General features: G+C 41.1%; 1 protein-coding gene across 1 annotated transcript in view; it reads left to right on the top strand.

Moving 5' to 3' along the window:
- The window catches only part of COMMD10 (COMM domain containing 10), a 129,694-nt gene that overhangs the window by 13,953 nt on the left and 94,537 nt on the right, over nucleotides 1–21,204 (top strand). The window contains exon 5 of the mRNA XM_080919722.1: nucleotides 18,629–18,739. Coding sequence (XP_080775848.1) covers nucleotides 18,629–18,739 — 111 coding nt within the window. The remainder of the gene's footprint in view (nucleotides 1–18,628; nucleotides 18,740–21,204) is intronic.

The raw sequence follows: 21,204 nt of genomic DNA on the forward strand, positions 1-21,204 counted from the left end.
CTTGCCAGAACCCTAAGACAGATGCAGTCTTGTTTATGAACTAAAAAGGAGAAGTGTGGAGAGCTTTTAAGGTCACATGGCAAGAATTTGACATTGGCTTAGGACAAGCAAGTTGGGCTACTCCAGGCAGGAATTTGATACTGGGCTAGTAAAGGAAGTAAGCTCAGGCAAAAATCTGATTTTAGGCTAGAACAAAGCAGTAGGTCAGGCAAGAGTATGACTTTGCCTACGACAGGGAAGTAGGCTCGGATGATCCTGTCATCTTTACCAGCCTTAGAAACAGTGACCACGGAATTTAGTTTATGGCCTTCTTGTTCCCTGGCTGTTTGTGTTCATTGTCTTGTTCCCTTAACCTTGAACTGACCTTATTACTTGCATGTAATTAAGATGGTATAAAAGCTTTAAATTAAACCCGCCTTTCCGCCTCAGAACTGGCTGGGGGGTCATGCTGCATTACTGTCCAATTGTCTCTTCCTTTTTTAATCCTCGCTCCGCAGCTAGAGAACCCATTGACTGAGTAGATTTGGTTATGTGTGCGTGCGTGCGTGCGTGTGGCTCTGCACTTGAGTGTCAAAGCCTGAGGGGGCCAGAAGAGGGTGTCAGGAGTCCTGGAGCTGGAGGAGGTAGTTTGAGCAGTTTGATGTGGATATTGGAAACCTAACTCAGTTCCTCAAGAAAAGCAGCAAGTGCTCTCAACTGCTGAGTCATGTCTCCAGCCCAACTCTACCAGTTTTAAAAACTGGATTGCTTTTTTGTCGATTCTTGTTTGGATTCTTTCATTTATTTATTTATTTGAATACTTATCAGACAATATGATGTTTTCCTGTTTTGCACCTTGCTGTTCAAGGACTTTGAGTTTAGCACAATCACAGTTGCTTTTTTATCTGTGACCTTGTCTTTTGTTTTTTTTTTATCCTAAGAGCTAGTGCCAGAACTTTGTAGAAGAGCTTGACCCCTGTAACTTTCATTATACCTGGTATTTAAGTATTTAAATAATTTAACTAAATTTTGCATATGATGTAAGAGCCTAGTTTGTATTCTTATGCATAGCCAATTTCCAGCACCATTTGATAAGGAGACTGCCTTTCCTCTGTGTGTGTTTGGTGTCCTCAAAGGTAAGTTGAGAAGTGGTTGAAAGGCATAGTGGGAAAACAGCTCTTCATGTCTTTGTTAGTGAGCCTTGGGAAGTTGGTGCAAGTACTGAGAAGCCGTCATAATCTTCTTCTCCAGTGTTTTACCTCAAGGAGCTTTCAGTTCTGTCTCCTCGCTTTTCAAAAGGCCTGTCTTAATCTCTTGGAGACGGGCATCACGTTGCACATCCGCTGTACATCAGCTTTGTGTTCTTGCCTCTTATCAGAGCTGTCTGTCCTAATGCTATGAGATCATAAGCATTATTTTTAATTTTATCCATTTAATTTTTATTTAGAATTTCTTAATATATTTGAGCCATATTAAAAGTAAAAACTGTTGTGTCAAATGTTTTTGCCAATAATAGCTTTGTTTCTGAAACTTTTTTTTTTTTTTTTTGAGGCACTGTTTTTAAATTGTGTTGTTGTATTTTTTTCTAAACTACCTTTAAAAGGTAAGGTAATGGGAAATGTCTAGAAGGCCCATCATAAGCCCTCCTAAAGTAGCTTGTACACTAATCTCTCTTCTTAAGAGAGAGTTTATTTATTGGGGAGTTTTGAAGTATGAGTTTAACCCATGCTTGTTTCGAATGTTCACAATGAGCTCAGTGTGATCTTTCTTTTGTCAGCATAGCTTCCTATTCTCCATTTCACCATTTACATACAGATTTATTCAAAACATAGAGCCATTGTGTTGCATGATGAAATTTTATTGTCTTTATACAGGGTTGCCTGCATTTAAAAAAAGATGGTCAAGGTTTTCTAAGATAGTAATATTTCTAAACACTAAAATAATTTTTTAAGCCATTATAAGATTTATTGTATTCACTATACCAGTAAATATTTATTTCATTGTTCAATACCTGTTTTTGTTTAGGATATTTTTATTTATTTATTGAGAATTATATACATATATAAAGTGCATTTTGATCTTAGCTACTACTCTCTTCCCTCCCTCTTAGTCCAGCATGGCCTCCTTTGAACTTTATGTTCTTCATTTAAAAGAAAGAAAAAAACCCCAGAGTCCAATTACTATGTAGGTATGGGGCCATCCATATATGTAACCTACCTAATGGCCACATCCCTATAGAAAAATGACTCTCCTGTACCAGCCAACAACTACCAATAGCTTTTCAACTAGGGATAGGGCCTTGTGACCTCCTTCCTCATCCATGCTACAACTTTGCTGGCTTGCTGTTGTGCAGATAATCACAGCTGATTTGAATTGACGAGTGCAGTAGTCACATCATGTCCAAAAGACACCATTTCACAGCATTTCTCATTGTTCTCCGGCTTTCAGCTCCTTGAGCTTTGGGATGGAGGAATTGATATATCATTTATGGATGAGCACGCAGTCTCTTATTTTAGTATTTTTTCCAGTTATGGTTCTAGTATACTGACCTCTGCCCACTGCTTCTTTGGCCAAGGTTAAGAGCACCACCAAGCTATAAAAATAATTCTTTAGAAGAAGGTTTAACATAATTGTTTAACAAAACAACAACAGCTTCCTCTCTAAGGCCCATGGTCTCTGCAGTCTTGAGTTTAGGCATGAAATCTCCCCTATGGAGTGACCTCAAATCCAACCAGAAAGCTGTGCGTTAGCCTTGTAACAGCCATGTCGCTTGTGTGCCAGTGGGCATGTGCTGCAGGTGAGTACTGTAGCATCTAGGGGTCAATGCTGGGTAAGACCATTGATGTCTTTTCTTCCAGTGGCCTGAACAGCACCTCTGGCACTGAAAGCTAGCCAGCATTCCCAGTTAGTGAGAGATTCATCTCTTAGTGTCTTGAAAGCAGAGTGTCTAGAGTCTTTGGCATTACAGTCTTACAATCTAGTTATGGTAGATGACCAAGAACAGTTGCAGTAGCTTGTGTTGTTTGAGGCCTCCCTGGTCAGAAAGTCATAGTGGGGGAACCTATGTTTGGCACTGAGTTTTTTTTTTTTTTTTAAAGTAACACATATCTCCTCGGAGGAGCATTCTCTACCCATGCAGATACTTTTCCTTTTTATTGAGTGTAAGAAATTAAGTTTGCTTTTCCTCCTGCTGGGTTGCCTTGCCCAGCCTCGATAGGAGGCATTGTGCGTAGTCTTACTGTGACTTGTCATGCCATATTTGGTTGATGTCCCTGGGAGGTCTGCTTTTTTCTGAAGGGAAACAGCAGAGGAGCTGATTTAAGGACAGGGGAGTTGGTAGGGAGGATCTGGGAAGAGTGGAGAGAGAGGAAACTGAAGTCAGGATGTAATATAAGAGAGAGAGAAAAAAATAGAACTTGACATTTTATAATTTATATTTTTGCATATTCTTATTTTCTTTGGTATTTTTATTGCATTTCCTTTGTCATTCAAAGAATAGATGAATAGTTTTATGATAAAGGAGGCAGAGCATTTTTCAGCATTTAAGTCTGTAAACATTATAATTGTATACATGTCTGTGGTCGTTCAGGATTTAAATGCCTCTTAGCATCGTTGTCTTATTCATGAGAAAGGTACTTTTGGAATCATATACCAGTCTAAGTCAGGTTTCTGCCTCTGTTAAGTAACTGGGATGCAGTTAAATGAAAGGCATAATTTTTCTAGATGTTTGAATTCATTGAGTCTAGGTTCTCTCAGTCTCTCCACCTCACCCTCTCTGTTTTAAAGATTGTGACTGGCCTGGAACAAGCTGTGTTGACCAAGCTTGCCTGAACTCACAGAGATCCACCTGCCTCTGATCCTGAGTGCTGGGACTGAAGATGTGCACCACTATACCCCATCCTCCTTTTCCTGGTTATGTTGCTGTAGCTTAGCTTTGTGTGATTTTGGAGCTAATATAAGCAGACTTGTATAACATGTATTGACCTAATGACAGAGAACACTTTCTTGGATTGTCTGCTATAGGTATCACTTTTTCTTTTGTTGCTAAGTAACAGTCCACTGATTGGAAGTCACAGTTTGTTTCTATTTGCAGATGTTGGGCAGTCACAGTTCTGTGTTCTTAGAGTAACACTGCTGTGAACATTTGTAGACAAGTCTTTTTTAAAAAGTATTTTTATTCATTGATAACTTTATACACAACATATTTTGATCATATTTCTCTCCCCATTCTTCCTCCTAGATCCACCCTCTACTCTTAATTTTGTGTCCTGGTTTTGCTTTTGTTGTTTTAATGAACCAGTCCAGTTTGTCCTGCCCATGTACTCAGGAAAGAGTTGTGAACCCTTTCCTGATCTCCTATAATGCTGACTGGCTTGATCTTGTGCAGATCCGTTCAGGCAACCACAGCTGCTGTGAGCTCGAATGCCAAAGTTCTCTTATACCTAGAGGACACTGTTCTGCTCCGGTTCTGACATCTTTCTGCCTTTTCTTCAATGTGATTCTGAGCCGTGGGATGGGGTTGTGTGTGAAATAGACATCTCATCTGTGGCTGAACACCACACTGATACTGACTCTCTGCACTTTGATCAGTTGTGAGCTTCTGCATTCACCACAGTCTCTACACAAAGGAACTTCTTAAATCTACCGAGGATATTAATTTAGAGAGCAGTTTGTTGCCTTGTTCATTTATCGGAATAATCATTGTAGCTTTATGTCTGGAGCCAATGAACTCCTCAGTCATGGGTTTTGGTCAGACTTTTACAGTACCAGATGTGTGTTTGTTTTTTCGTAGGTTTACATGCAGTTAGAGAGTGGTTGTCTTCTCCACGGCATTCATGCCACTATTACACTTGTGGGTATATCTTGTCATGCTGGTCTCCATTGCAGGTCAGAGTCCACTACCTAGGTCAGACTCTTGGCATTTTTTTCTCCCCTAGCAGCTTGCACAGCACTTTTTAGTACTGTGAAAGCCATCAGAATATTTCTCATTAGTATCAATTGATTTTTTCCCATGACATATGATCAATGAATGTGTTATCTTCAGCAAAATGGTGTTACCACCACGTTCTTAAGCATAGTTAAGAGCCATGGCAATAGCCTATGTTGTTTTGATACCCTATACTTGGCTCTGGGCTTTTAATTTGTAACTAATGGCTCCTGGGATGAGCATCATTCCTAATATAAGGTAATTTTAATTAGTGGACAAGTCCTCTTATGGATGTATGTTTCCATTTCCCTTAAATATCTAGGATCTAGGAATGGGATCACTGATTACCTTAAGCCAAGAACTCTGAAGTTTTGTTAGAATTTTAGCCACCCCATACTACAAGGATTAGAGAAAGTCAGAAATCTGAATTTCTCTATTGTACAGTTACCTTCTAAGAGTCAGAATTCTTTTGTCTTTATTTTTTTAAGTCAAATTCCTCCTGATTTCTGTCTGCAGCTATTCATTTTCCTCTCCCTTCAAATTGTTTTAGAAACATATTCTGTTTGGGGGTTATAATTTTTGTCTTTCTCGAGACAGGGTTTCTTTCTAGTCCTGGCTGTCCTGGATCTCATTCTGTAAACCAGGCTGGTTTCAAACTCAAGAGATCTGCCTGCTTCTGCCTTCCAAGTGCTGGGATTAAAGGCTATCTGTAAGGATTTTAATGAAACATGAACTACTTCTCAGCCTTTACTAGGTCAGAATACCAACAGTGATGTGATTGTTTTAAACTGTTTTATTCTGTTCCATTTCTGTAGAAATCCATGAATGGCTTCTGTGTTTCTCATGGTAGGATTATTTCTTATATGACCTGAAGCCTCCCTTAGCCTTTCATTACTTGATCTCTCCACCTAACTTCTTCGGAATCCCTCTGATCTCTGCCTCAGAGGCTCTTCTGCTGGACTGGGCATCCATATGACTGGCTCCGTTACCATCGTAAGATCTATGTTTACAATGGCATTTATTGTAGACCCTCACAACTGGAAGAACTGTGAAGTCCAAGGACCTAGCAGATACTCAGCCCCACAAGGAAGGTAGCGACGTTTGGCAAGGCAGACAGGCAAAGAGAGACAGCTTTCCTTGTTCCAGTGTCCTCATGTAGGTCTCCAACTGAAGGTGTTTCCCAGATTAAAGGTGTGTACCACCAGACCTGGATCTGGGACTTGCTTTGTCCCAGATGACCTTGAGCTCAGCAATCTTCTTACCTTTATTTCCTAAGATTCATAGCCTCTGTGCCTCAAGAGCAAAGGTGAGCCTTCCAATTCTGGATTGTGGTTCATTTCAGATATAGTCAAGTTGACAACCAGAAATAGCCACTACAGTGACCATGAGCACATGGTGGTAGTGGTGGTGGAGGGAATGGGGAGAGGAAGGGTAAAGAAGGAGGAAAGCAAGAGAGCCAGAGAGAGAGTAAGAGTTCCTAGTGTTTTTTCACTTCTTCTTTTTTTTTTTTTTGTACCTTATAAACTCTGTATATTGTGTGTGTGTCTCATTTATGTTATAGCTCTTGAATCTTGTTAGAATCCTAAATTCCAGATATTTAAACATTTCTCTTTAAAAATGAGAGTGAAGGAAGAGTTCCTTTAGCTTGAGAGATGGGAATTCTTTTAGGGAGCAAAAATGTGATAGATTTTGCTTTTGATACAGCAGTCAATTTAAAGGGTTTGAATTTAAGAGACCTTTAATCATTCTTATTTGGAGATGTATTCTCTTCTAAGTAATTTGCTGAGACCAGACCCATTAACAAATTGAATAAAGATTTTGCTAATGCCAAAGAACTGTGCTGTTAGCAAGATTGCCCCAATGATGTCATTGTGCTCCAAGATATGCACTTGCTAAATACAGCTGTTGTGTTTTTCAGCGTTGCCAATTTGAGATCATTAGTTGAATGACATTTCACTGTCCTCAAACTTGTACTATTTATATATTTTTGACACAGAGCAGTAGCAATGTGAAAGTCATTGATGTATCTTAGATTTGAATTAGGAGAGACGACTCATGATTAGGAACTTGGGATAAATTTGTAGATCAAGAAGTACATTTTTGTTGTTGTTGTTGTTGTTGTTTCGTTGAAGGTGAAACCATGCTGACTCCTGTGTCCAAGCTTGAGGATATAGTTAGGGCATATCACTAAGTTATGATGTTTATAATAACATTTCTACCTCTTAAAATTTGATTTGGTAACATGAATAGTGGAGGCCGGAAAGTAGATCACTGGTTCAGCTGCTTTACATTTGTACTTTGCAGAAGGCAGCATATTCTGCTGACCTCTGGAGACTGCTGGGTGGGTTGTCTTCCCAGAGATCTGCACTGCATGTTCTGTGGAGGGAGACAGTCACGTAGGGAGATCTCCTGAGTTCAAGGGCTGTATGGGTATATCTGGGCAATATATAGCAAGACTTTCTAAAATAAATAACCAACCAACCAAACAAACAAACAAGAAAGAGGCTTTTAAGAATGATCAAAGTTCAGGAACATTCTCAGCTTTCTCTTTCAAGTGAATTTTCATTTTTAAAAGCTGGAGCCTTCCACAAGTGTTGTCCTGGAGTACTGTGCTAGGCTTCTCTGCCCTAGCATGAGTCTCTGTAACTACTACAGATACTTTGTTGTCTTCCTCATCAGGCTTCCCTGTCTTGTCTCATGACAGACCTGGGTGAGAGCAGTGAGCTCTAACTGCCTCAGCCTGAGGGTTACCCTCATTGCCTTTAAACCCAGCCTCACTCAAGTTCTCAGGACAGGTTGCAACTAGATACTCTGCTAGAACATCACACAGATGCCAGTCCCTGATGGAGCCCTTGTTCTCCCTGGGTCAGAAATAAGGCCTTCACTGTACACATTCTTGTCTTCCAAGTTCACACAAGAATGGTCCTTTGAGACATTTTGAGTCCAAAATTCTCTTGTTTCTGCTGCGCCACTGCACGAGATCTTCCTGCCTGTTCGGTGTCCCCACTCGCATCTTATGGGGTTTTGCATCCCGTTTCACTGGATGGGGTGCTGGGATTGCAGGCTTTTTATGTGGCTTCTGAAGATGGAGCTCAGGTCTTCTGGCTTGTATGGTCTCAGATTGTTTTCCAGGCTATGTGCTTTAAAATTATGCCTTTGCCCACCATTTCTAACCTTTTATTTTATTCTTATCACTCGGTACCACACAATATTGCTTATTTATTAATCATTAATGGATCCTTTATCTACTTTATCTAATTTCATTGCCTCTGGGATGAATGTCAGTGTTATAGTGTGTGCTCATTCTCTTCTCTCTCTCTCTCTCTCTCTCTCTCTCTCTCTCTCTCTCTCTCTCTTTCTCCTCTCCTCTCCTCTCCTCTCCTCTCCTCTCCTCTCCTCTCCTCTCCTCTCCTCTCCTCTCCTCTCCTCTCCTCTCCTCTCCATTTACTTGTTGGATAGCTGCCACCTTCATCCCCCAATGTCTTTTTCCCTGTGTCGAAAATTGGTGGTGATTTCCCTGTGTGAGGTTATTTGCACAGATGGCTCCTGACTTATTTACTGACATTTGATTTCCATATGCTTGCCCTCAGCACCACTACAGTTCTCAGTGTGCAGGATGCAGCCTTCCGTTGCCAGCTGACTAGCATGCGTTTCAAAATGTGACCTCCTGTGTTTCTTGGAGTTGGGACGTACGTGTGGAGAGCACAGCCAGCTTCATACACAGCCTTGGCTGGGTCATTGTTTCCACGGCTGTTTAAAAATGGACAGAAAACTAAGTCGGAAGTGCCAGTCTACATTCTATAGACATTTTCATAAGTATTGAAGTAATTCTCTTTACTCAGAAGTAGGAATCATCACTTCTGATAGGACCAAGTTTTCTCTCATATTGTAGGCTTGTTGCTTAAAATCCATACACATGTGGATAATTTTTACAGTTAACTTTTGCTGTCGATTGACATGAACACTTTGAGGAGGAACTTGTACCATAGAATTGGCTTATGCAGTAAATGTGGGAGCATTTATTGATATAGGAGGGCCCAGCTCACTGCAGGTAATTCTATCCCTGGGGAAGTAGGCCCGGGCTGTCAGAAAGGCAGCTCATCAATAAGCAGTGTTCTTGTATGCCTTTGGTTTCAAGTTCTTGCCTTGATTTCTTACCTTGGCTTCCCCCAAGGAGTGACTCCATAAGTTGCTTTTGTTTAATCACAGCAACAGAAACCTAACTAGAACAATAGTATTTAAGAAAAACACATATAAAATGCTGGTCAGTGCAGATTTGTCTAATGCCATGGTGTCGATTTTGTTTGTTTGGTTTGGTTTGTTTCTGAGGCAATGAGAATGAAACTTGAATTTTTTAGTTTTTACACACTCTTGTAATTAGGAACCTACCGTATACAAAGTGGGGAGTGACTTGTATTCCTTGAATTAAATTACTTGATAATGTAGCAATCATTACTTACATTATTCTGACAGCAGAATGTAAAATCAACTCTGGCTTTAAATAGAGATTTTGAAACAAATTGATGGAACAATTTAAAAATAAATAGCCATGTGATTTTATAAAAACAAAAGACGCAGATTATGAAGAAGAGAAATGAGTGGTGTACTTACACCCTGAAGGAGTAAGACTGGGTTTGTTATGTCTGTGGTGTGAGGCTCAGAGGATATGCTCACAGTGGCCGTAAGAGAAGCCATGTAAAGGCAACTCCAGAACTGTGTCATGGAACTAAATCCATGGGAAGGGACACAGTTCTCACCTGAATTGCTTTTGAAAAGAAAACAGAGGTTTATTATCCTTTTGAACAAATGGGAAAGACCTGCCCTGAAATTAGCGAGGCAGATAGAGAAGCAACTTAAATGTCTGTAAGTTCTTATGCTTCAAAAGAGCCGTAAGAGAATTATTGTAAATGCAATTGACTGGGCTGGGGAGATGGCTCAGTGGTTAAGAATACTGGCTGCTCTTCTAGAGGACCTGGGTTTGATTCTCAGCACCTGCATGGCAGCTCACAACTGTGTGTAATTCCAGTTCCAGAGGCTCAAACACCCTCACATAGACAGACATACATGCAGGCAAAACACCAACGCACATGAAATGAAAATGAAACATAAAAGGACTTGTGACAGTGATCATGACCCGACTGGAGGGCAGTATTTATTATTAATATCCTGTTTATCAGATGCATTGTCAGTGCTTTTACAAATAAATAGCATTTTTCTCACAGAACCTCAGTTCAGGGGTTGAATCAGATTTCCTCAGTTTTAACCCAAAGTGAAGAAACTGAGTTAGGTGAGCTGTCCAGCAATGGAGTAGGAACAATGGCCCTGGAGATAGAGCACAGACTTGATGGATTGACCAGGAGAATGCCAGCCTCCTAAGATGACTGAAGAGGCTGCATCTGCATCCAGCCCTGTGGTGCGTGGTACCTGCCTCCATTTCTGAAGATGTCACCCGAAAATTCAGCTGAATTGTCCCAAACATGCCTAAAGAAACGTGCTGTCTTGTCATAGGTCTTTATCCAGTTTCCTCTGAAAACTCCCACACTTTCAGTAGAGGTCAAGTGTCTCTCATCTCAAATGCTTGCTCCCAGGAGTGTTCCTGACTTTATGGTTGTTCAGATTTTGGGATATTTGCCACACGTTCCCAGCTGTACATGTGCACTGTGAGGAGTGTAATTTGAAGTGCCCCAAATCTCAACCCCTCTGTGACGCATTATTATTGGAAAATTATCAGATTTTGAACCATTTTTTGGCATTTGGATTTCTGGATAAGGAATGTTCAGACTATGTACCTTATATACACTCTCCTTTTTCAAGCAAGTTGTCTTTCCCTCTTGAAGACAGTAGTATTTCTTTTTAAACCTAGATACAAGAAAATTCTAATTTCTGCCTTTCATCACGATCTTTTTCCTCAATGAACAGAGTATTAGGAGATCCAGCAGCCTGATTGTCAGCTTGAAGAGTGTGCTTTCTTTCATAATTAAGTCAGTGTTCCTAAGTATGATTACTATGCCTTTTCAGTCAGTGACCTTGAAGTTTTCATTGTCTGATATTAATATAGCCCATGCAGCCTTCTTTTTTGTATGCTAGTTGTGTGGCATGCCTTTTCTCTCATCTAAAACATTTTAATAGACATACCAGTTAAAATTTAGCCGCTTGTCTATTTACTTGTGTGTTTAGCTGCTAACATGTGTGAGTGTGTGTGTGTGTGTGTGTGTGTGTGTATGTGTGTGTGTTGAGTTATCACCCTTTACTGTATGTTTTGAAAGAAGATCTTTTACTGAGCCCACAGCTCACTGATTGGCCAGTGAGCTCCCGGATCTGCCCGCCTCTCTGTGTGGTCTGCATTTTATGTGGGTGCTGGGGTCTGATTGCCATACTTGTGTGGCAGGTGCTTTACTGACTGAGCCATCTCTCCAGCCATAGTTTTTAGCTTTATAGAGTTAATATGGCTATTTTATTAATTTGGATCATGTTCAGAATTGTGTTTTATAGAGTAATTATAAGATAATATTTGATTGAAAATTTTACATGGACATAGACAAAAGAAAGTAATTTATCAACTAACTAGTAACATTTTCAATTAAGAAGGAATATTTGTTAGATGCCTAGGAGGTAATGTATTTACAGTTCTGGAATGAGTTTGAAAAATATTTAAAATATCAGTGGTTTAGTGTCCATCTTTTAAATTTATTTTGCTGACATTTAAACCCAGACCCTCTACAGGATAGCTTTTTGTCAACTTGATAGAAACTAGAGTCATCTGGGAGGCGGGAACCTCAACTGAGAAATGCCTTAATTAGATTGCATGTAGGCAAGTCTTTGGGGTGTTTTTTTTTTGATGATCAATCCTGGGCTGGTGTTTCTAGGTCGAATGAGAATATAGGGTGAACAGGCCAACAAGAAGCACTTCTCCACAGCCTCTGCTTAGTTCTACCTCCCAGTTCCTGCCTTGTGTTCCTGCCCTGACTACCTTTGATGATAGACTGTAAGCTGAAATAAACCCTGTCCTCCCCAGGAAGTTGCCTTGACCTGTCTTCACTACAACACAGGAAGCAGGAAGCAAACTAATATAAACCCTAAGTTTTAAATTTGAAAATAAATAATATGACAAAATTCCTGAGTATTTTAATGTACAAATGTAGAGTATACACAGGGCAGAGTTTTATTTTGAACAGAGGTAATGTAGCTTAGCTAACTTAAGGCACTTAAGGTACACTAAATTTTGTTGTGTTGCATGTAATTAAAAAATTGATGACAGCTGTATTTGCTTCTTGTTATGGGTCTCAGAGGACTAGTTAGTGTACCATAAGACTCTCACCTTTACAGAGAGAACAACTCTTGTTCACATTTGTATCACCAATGATTTTTAGACCCGGGAAATAGCATTCCAAGCAATGTAAAGGATTATATCTTGTATTTTTCTTTTAAGACATTCATGTGTTTGATATGTAGATGCAATTTATCTTGTAGGATAGTCCTTAATTTACAATTTTCTGTAGTTTGCTCAAAATATAATTTTGGCTGTGAATGTTTTATTAGTTTAGTATAAAAGTGATCTTGTGCCATCTTAGTACATAAACTTTAGGCTCTTGACAATCATTTCCTAATTTTAGGTCATGTGATTTTGGCTTCTTGGGTTAGATGGCAAAGCTGTCCGCATTGAGCCCTCCCCTGGTTTGTAACATGAGAGCAGTGGGAGTAGACACCTCGCCATGTATGACTGTGCACTCCTCAGATACAATTTTACTTTTTCTAAAAATCCTTCTTATTAATCCTTAAATGTCACAGCATGCACCCCAGTCGCATTTGTCTACCCTCCCCTCATAGCCACCATACATCCTTGAACCCTCTCTACCACAGAAAAGAAGTCTGGTTGTAGACCTTGTAGTAGTCACAGTGTGTCCCACAGAATTCTCTTTTGCCCACACTTCTTTGCTTGCACAGGTTCATTGTAATGACTCGTTGGTCTAATGTGAGGCTGCTGGTTTCTGCTACACTGTCAATACTGGAGCCACACTGGGACTTCTCACAAATATCCTATTGTTGCCCTGTGTCATGGAGACCCTGTAGTTTGGGATCTGCAGGACTGGCCCCTTCATGCACTCTAGCCATTCAGATATGTCCCTAGGCGGTATCCCAGACCAGAGACATCTGCCTGGCCTTTGGTGGTGAGAAACTCCTGCTGCTGCAGGCCACAGACCCAGAGGTTGTCCCAGGTAGCTACACAGGTCAGACCCCAAGGTCTCAGGAGGCATCACATCAGGCTGTTGCTCACTACCCTATAGTCTCCACGTGTGCACTCATCCTTCTGTTTCTCCTGCTCCATTTCTCCACCACTAACTTGCTCCTCTTAGTAACACTGGCAAAGGGTCATCTCAAGCATGGTCTGCCTTCTTCAGGCCCGGGGTACTGGACTGGTGTTCATCTCAGGGTAGGCAAAGCTTCATGGTGCTGCTTTGGTGGTTGTCTATGGCTTGTTCCTTACCTGGCCTACCTGAGGGGCCCCCTTTGAGGGACATTTGTCTCGGGCTCACTGCCACCCTGTGCTGAGGTCATAGGTGAGGTTCTTCTAGTCTGTAGCTTGTTTCCCATCCTGGGAACTTGTCCAGGCTTGCCTGTTGCTGGTCTGATGGTCATCTCAGACTCAGTTTTTTTTTTCAGGGGATGTTAGGCTACTAATCATTGAGATGTCCATAAGCCAGGACACTGAATGTATACATAGCGCCTCTTTTCTCTGCCACCTACTGACACATATGGGACAAAGTAGCTACACCTGTAATACCCCTAGAGGCACGCTTTTTTTCTTTTTGAGACAGGATATTTAGTCCAGGCTGGTATCAGACTCTCACTGGGTAGCTGAGGGTGTCCTTGGGCCTCCTGAGTACTTGGATTTCAGGAATGCACTGCTACACCAGGTTAAGGACTTACTTAGGGGAGCCCAGGGCCTTGTGCTGGTCAGGCAAGTACTCTACCAATCCTTAACCGGTTTTCTGCTTTTGTGTAACATTCAATGAGTCCCACTTAAATCAATTTCTCATAAGTTTTTATTCTGATGAGATTTTAGATTTAAACATTTAATCATAATAGAAGGACTATTCATTTGCTTTTCACCTTGATTGACAAGTTTTCTTGTTTTACTTTGCAGTCTGTGAATTGTAGAAAGTAAAAGTACTTCTCTTACATTGTCTTTTGTTGTTTTGTTTTTTGTTTTTGTCTCCCAGGTTCACTAAAGAGAGAGTCCCCCCCCCCTTTCTTGTTTGTATGCATGTATTCTTTAATAAGTATAGTTACTCTTTCTGAAGTCTCTTCCTTTAACGTTTCAGGATACTGATTGTTTTTCTGTGAAGCTCCATGTGTGAGGGTATGCGTGTGTAGGGCGACAAGCACATACTCACAGTTTGCTCAGGCACTTAGATAGCTGCCAGTAGTCTCCAGCCAGTTAAGTACCATATATATATATATATCATCTCATTTTATAAAAAAAAATCTTAAAAAGAAGCAGGGTGAGTAGCAATAGCTTGGTTATCTTCGTTGCCCATGGACTAAGAACACAGCTCATGGGTTTATTGGCTTTACCTGTCTGACTTGTCCACATCTGTTTATCCATCAATCTCAGGGCTGGTCTGTCTACTGCTCTAGAATGGTGGTAGGGCCTCAGACAGTTTATATTCTGAGGGTTAAGGAAGGTCACCTTATACATAATCACAAGGGCAAGCTACCTGTGGTGTGACATACTTTTCTACAGAGGCATATAAACAAACAACAATAGCCAGTTGTTAGGAACGGTCTAAAACAAAGTTAGAACAACTGTTCTACTTGAGAGGGTCATGGAGGCAAATGCCGCAAACAATTCCAACTTTTTGAAGAAACAGGTCATAAGACTCTTGTGTTCTCAGAGTTTTCTCACAAGCCCTCAGAATTCCTCTCACACAACTCAATTCTTCAGCTGTGTTCCAACACTGGTCAAGACCACAGATACTCTGAATAGTTTTTTTACTTGTGGAGAGAATGGAGGAGAACTTTCCATTGGATGCAACTGTAAGCATATGTGTGTTGTTAAAACATAATATCTGTACCTTTTAGTTATCACATGTTCAAACCCCAGTTAGTAACTTAGATGTTCTATTGTTTTTCTCAAATGCCTCATTTCTTTTTTAATAATTTTCTAAAATAAGCATGCATAATAAACATTACAAATATATCAGTTTAAAAATTCATGTGTTTAAATACTTCAAATGCATAATAGTTTCTTGTGCTAATGATTTAAATTCTAAGTTGCATTTTTCTGAATCATAATGTGTGGTTTTAGCATAGGAAGATATTCAGAGCTGTACTGTGAATGAATGCATACCTACTTAGAGGCAGCATAGATTTGGGAAAGTTAGGCCAGACAGTGGCATTAAGGTGATGGCACAGCAGTAACTCTTCACAAGTTACTGACATGATGTGGTCCTCCATTGTGCTGACTGATCAGTAGACAGAAGCATAGAGAAGTCACTTGCTGACTTAATGTCAACTTGAAAATCAGCCCACAGTTCACATTCTTGACTGTCATTAAAGCAAATAGCAGATATGGGGTAGTGCTTATTCTTCATAAAAAGTATCTACTAGACATGGTTTGATCCACAGATAGCAAATTTAACTCCCCCCACTCAGTGTAGGGGTGAAGAGAGTAGAGACAGACAGAGATACCAACCAACCAAGCAAATGCTGCCTCTATAAGTTGTAATAATTTTGACTTCTTAAAAAGCCATATCTAGTTGGAAATATAACTGAGTTTTTACTCCCCCTTTTGCCATTCATTTAGTGTGAATATTTCTTCTTTAAAGCAGAAGAATACATAATGGGATTGGTCATTTATTTATTTGAGAAGAGTCCCGGTTAGGGCTGTTGCAGGTTACAGAGATATGAAGGGGATTTATTCTTGCTTCAGATGGAGATTACAGCCAACCCCAAGAAGGGACATAGGTAGATTATTACAATATACTGATCTAAATATTGATAGAGAGAGACAGTGTCCCGAGGAGTGAAGTATTCAACTACGGAGGGAAGAGAAGGGAAAACCATGACAATGACAGAGACGTAACATAGGAGCCTAAGAACAGACATGCAGCTAGCATAGTGTATTCTGGACTCACAGTTGGAGAAGGAAAATGGAATCTTGATATTGGGTTAGAGAGAAGGTAGGTACTCGGTTAGAAACAATCTGTGGTAGCTTGTGAAGAGATGGGAACAATATTCAGAACCAGGTTAAGTACTTTGGTGAATTCATGAGAGATACAGGAAAAAGGCGACTCAAATGCCTTGTACTTAAAATTCATTAAAATATTACCAACACTATAATATGCATTTTTTTTGTTTTGATACATGTTAAGGAGGTTCAGGTAGATGGAGATCTTGAAAAACTCTGCCTTAGCCAGAGATGAGGGAGCTGTGCCTTTCGTGTGACCCAAAGCAGGATGTTCAAGTTCAGTGGTGGTTGCTGTACACCCAGGCATTCATTCATCTATGGCATGGACCGGCCAGCCAGCCATTAGTCAAGAAATACATGTCCATGTGAATACCTAGAAGGACTTAATGTGTCGAAATTCTTGTGACTGTTGAAAGCAGTTTCGGGCTTGTATTAGACACTATCCCAGAGACTATTCCAATGAGTGTTAGCAACCAGAATGTTAAGGATCTTTAGTAGACACCTTCCAAGTGAGTTGTTCTTTGTCAATGGCTGTGGGCATGCCCTCTATGCCTCTGAAGGAGCTGGGAGGGCTGGGAGGGCTGGGAGGGCTGGGAGGGCTGGGAGGGCTGGGAGGGCTGGGAGGCTGGGAGGCTGGGAGGGCTGGGAGGGCTGGGAGGGTTGGGAGGCTGGGAGGGCTGGGAGGGCTGGGAGGGCTGGGAGGGTTGGGAGGCTGGGAGGGCTGGGAGGGCTGGGAGGCTGGGAGAGTTGGGAGGCTGGGAGAAGCAGCAGTGCACCTGTTTTCTCAGCACATCCTCTCATGCTGATGATGCTCTCATTCCGATCTTTCCAGCTTGGCCTCGAGTCACTGCTGTGTCTGTTCAACACGCTTTCCAGTTACATGATCAGTATTCTGGTCAAGTAGTAAGCGTTGTGAGGCTGGCATTCAGACCCTGTGCAGCAAAGGTGGTTTGGCCAAATCATTAGGAAGGCTCTGTTGTCAGAGGCTTGTAACTATTGCACTTCACAAAGCTTGGAACTTTAGATTTATAGGGAACTGAATCTAAAACCACATGGTCATACCGCTGAGTCTAGTCTCATAAAGCTCTGTTTATGTTGTACACTGTTTGCAAGAGAACCTAAACTGCCATAGTCTTTCCCTCCTAGTTTTGTCCTATGTGATCAGCGTGTACTCTTATGTTAGTAGATTCAAAGGGAGCAGTTAGTTTCTGCCATAATTGGGAGCTGTAGTAAGTTAATATACTTGGGAAAGAATAATAACCTCTCTGGTACCACAGCTGATAGATCAGCAGCTCCTTGCCTGAATCTCTAGTTATTGACTGTGTCTCACGGGGTGGACCACACACTTGGGTATTTTATTTTCCTTCTCAGTAGAAGGGGGAAAAAGGAAGGAAGGAGGGATGAGAGAAAGAAAGTCTTATTTGTGTTCCATCTAACACAAAGATTTTTGAAGGACAGAAATTCAATAAAGGATTTTCAACAAAATATGCTATTTACCAGCTGAAATTTTATTTTTTTAAAAAATATGAATTTCTCAGACGCAAGAGACCCACAGCCAGACATTAGGCGGAGCTTAGGGAATCCCTGGGAAGATGGGGTGGTGGTGGGAGGAGGATTGTAGGAGCAAGATAGGTCAAGGACTACAAGAAAACCTGCAGAATCAACTAACCTGGGCTCGTAGGGGCTCCCACAGACTGAACCAGTAATCAGACCCTCTGTACGTATGTTCCAGTGTGCAGCTCGGTGTTCTTGTAGGACTCCTAACAATGAGAGTAGGAGCTGCCTCTGACTGTTGCCTGCTGTTGGAACCTGTTGCTCCTCCTGGTTTGCCTCAGCTAGCATTAATAGGACAGGTGGTACCTATTCTTACTGCAACTTGATAAGCCATGGCTGGTTGGTATTCATGGCAGACCTGCCCTTTTCCAGAGAGAAACAGAGGAAGAGTGGGCGAGGGGAGGGGATGGAAGATTGGAGGTGGGGGGGGGGGGAGGGACGAGGAAGAAAGTAGGGAGGGGAGACTGTAGTCATGGTATAGAAAATAATAAGTAAGTACATAAAATGCAAGTTTCTGAAATGCTGTCTTAATAACAAGGTTTTAAAAAGCCATTGGCTCAACTGGCTGTGGTGGCACATGTCAGGAAGTATAGCACTTGGGAAGTGGGGTGGGAAGATCGGGAGTTGAACACCATCCTGGGCTACATGGTGGGTTTGAGAAACAGCCTGTGCCATCCCCAGCTCCAAATCCAACCCACTGCCAGCTGCTTTTGTGTACTTGATTGCTAGCATTTTTATTGTTTAGAGTAATCTGTTTCAAAACCACTTTTACTGTTGGATTTGACAAGTATGACGAGAGGCCGATCTACTGAGTCTAGAGGGAAACCTCACAGAGATTTCAGGTTAAAGAGGCCTCAAATTGACTTTGCATTAAGTCTGTGCTATTGGTGTTGATTCCGACAGAGTGGAAAGTACTTGAAGTTGACAGTTTTCTTTCTCTGTACCATCTTAATCCAGACCTCATTTGTCTTTTGTAGCTAGAGACAGTGGGATGGCAGCTTAACCTGCAAATGGCTCACTCAACTCAAGCAAAGCTGCAGTCTCCTCAGGCTGTGCTGCAACTGGGAGTGAGCAAGGAAGACTCCAAGGTAAGAAAATGCCCGGGGAAAATGAGGTTTTCTTTGGTAGGTCTCGTGCCTCATTGACAGAGGAGTCCAAATTTAGTGTAAACAAGTTACAACAGCTTATCTTGCAATATGAAATTTAGTAAAGTCCCTATGAAGTGACTGTTCTTGATGCCCCCACCCCCTCGTGTGTGTGTGTGTGTGTGTTTGTGTGTGTGTGTGTGTGTATGTATGTATGTCTGTGTGTCTGTGTGTGTCTGTGTGTGTGTGAGAAGCTGTAAGCTGCATGTGTGAAGAGAAAGGGATACTTGTTGTCCAGCCAGTGCCTGGGACAATTAGATAATCTGAATTATACTTTGGGGAGTTGTGTGTTCATGTGTTTAAATCCATTCTCTTGCAGGACAGATTTCTGAACCAGTTTTATGTCATAGGGCATTTCTCCTTTAGTATCAGTTTCAGCATAGCTTGAGCATAATTATGGAAGGTGAGGAAGTGTCATGGCAGGGTCCGCACTGTTGCTCAGAGAGAAATACATTTTTGATACAGTGACTGCCTAGCATAGTTACACTGTAATTCCCCGTTTAAGATAGAAGAGGGAGAGTAAATTTACCCTTTGTATCATTTTGAGATGTTTAGATAGAGCTGGGAGTGGGGTGCTGTGGAGATCTGAGGATGGAGAGGGGACGGTGGCTGAATGTGTTCTTCCAGTAGCTGTGCTTATAATGGGACAGAATGAACTTCGATAACGTGTTCACAATCAGTTACTATGCCATAGGCATTTCTGTCTTTTTTAAGAACTGGAGCCAGCCCAGGTTATATAACCAGAGAAGACTGATGTGACTTAAGTCCTATACATAATAAATTAGTTTAATGCAGTGTTCCAAAACCATTTCGTTTCACACATCTTTCACTGAAAATAATACACACTTATTAGTGAAGTGTCAAAATGAGAAGTGTATTGTTAGTGCTGCAGCTTAGAGGTGACGTCACTTGGGCATGTAACTAACCTCTCCTTGTAGCGTGCAGTGTGTGTCTTGTAGGGTTGAAGATTACATGCCTGTGTAAAGCATGTAGGCTAGTGTGGTAAATTCTCAGTGAGTCCTGGCTGTCCATCTGCTTCAGCCAGTCTCTTTCTTAATCTGCTAGTATAGTTATCGTCATTTTTTCTTTTCTGTGTCATCACTTTTTATTCCCCTCTTGATATACTTTTAATATTTATGCTTATTGGGAACCCAAGGGCACAAGGACAGCCTGGCACGTTCCTTTCCCTCCTGACAAGCAAGGGAGGCATTCTTTTAGTTTAGGAGACTAGTCTGGAACACTGGAGCAGACTGGGCTCACCATGACTGAACATAAGCACACTTAAGTAGCTCTGTGCTGCCAGTTTCTCTATGGCTACTGCATGCTAACAGGTAGCTACAGCAGTGTATGAGACTTTCTTCTACATACCAAATCTTAGATATGCTTTAGGCACCCGGGCTTCTATAGAACTTTACATTGGGATGCCTAAGGCCTCCCAGCTCTATCACATAGGCATAAAGACACTTTGTGAAGCTAGAAGCAAAGCAGTCCTTTTTAAAATTCACTCATCCAGGAAGTTGGTACAGATATGAAAATGTAGCTCATTTGTGATATGGGTTCAGGGATATTTACAATTTTCCATTTGTTGCTCTTTTGAAGTTTTGATCAGATCTTATTAGGTGTGAGTGTTATTTGGCCTCATAACATGCAGAGCTAGTGCACCACGGTCATTCACAGTAAACAGGAGGAGAGAAGTACCCACTGTGAGGGAGGGGTCCACACAGGACTCCATTCTGTGTGGACTTCCACCCAGCTAATACTTCCCAGGCAGTAACACACAATGAGAAGTAAAACCATTGTCAACCTGGGCAGGACATGCTGTGTCCAATTGATGCTGTGTCTCAAGAAACAGTTGACAGCCACACTGCTGAGTTCTGCCTGGAGTGGAATCTTTTGTTTACATTTTCTTGTTATCCTGATTCGTTTTTAAAGATTTCTACTTCATGTGGCTGCTTGGTGTTAATATTTATGTTACTTCTGTTATTAGAGACCACACACTATACTGTGTTCTCTCTGATTCTTATGTTCTAAAACAAGAATTCGTGGATTGTTGATCATCTGGAAGTGAAAAGGCAAGGATGTGGAGCAGGTTTTGAAAAGCGAACTTACTGAAGGGAAAGCTGCTATTAAAATATTAAAAGTCAGCACTAACAGCATTATGAAAAGATTCACAAACTATAAAGAACGAAATTATCAAGTTATTTAAAATAGTAATTTGTAGGTAGGAATTCTTTTTAAATGTGTATTTTATAGCTTAGTTACCCAGGAAATGTACATGTATGGAGAACCTGGGAGGATTTGAGACAGTGTAAATTAAAGAATATCTTAACGGTTTATTTCTGAGTGCTAAACCGAAGCACCGTGTAGTTTCTAAGGAGCTGGTTTTCCTGGTGACAGCTTTCAACATG

The sequence above is a fragment of the Micromys minutus genome, assembly GCF_963924665.1.
Source record: "Micromys minutus genome assembly, chromosome: 8".
Lineage (NCBI taxonomy): Eukaryota > Metazoa > Chordata > Mammalia > Rodentia > Muridae > Micromys > Micromys minutus.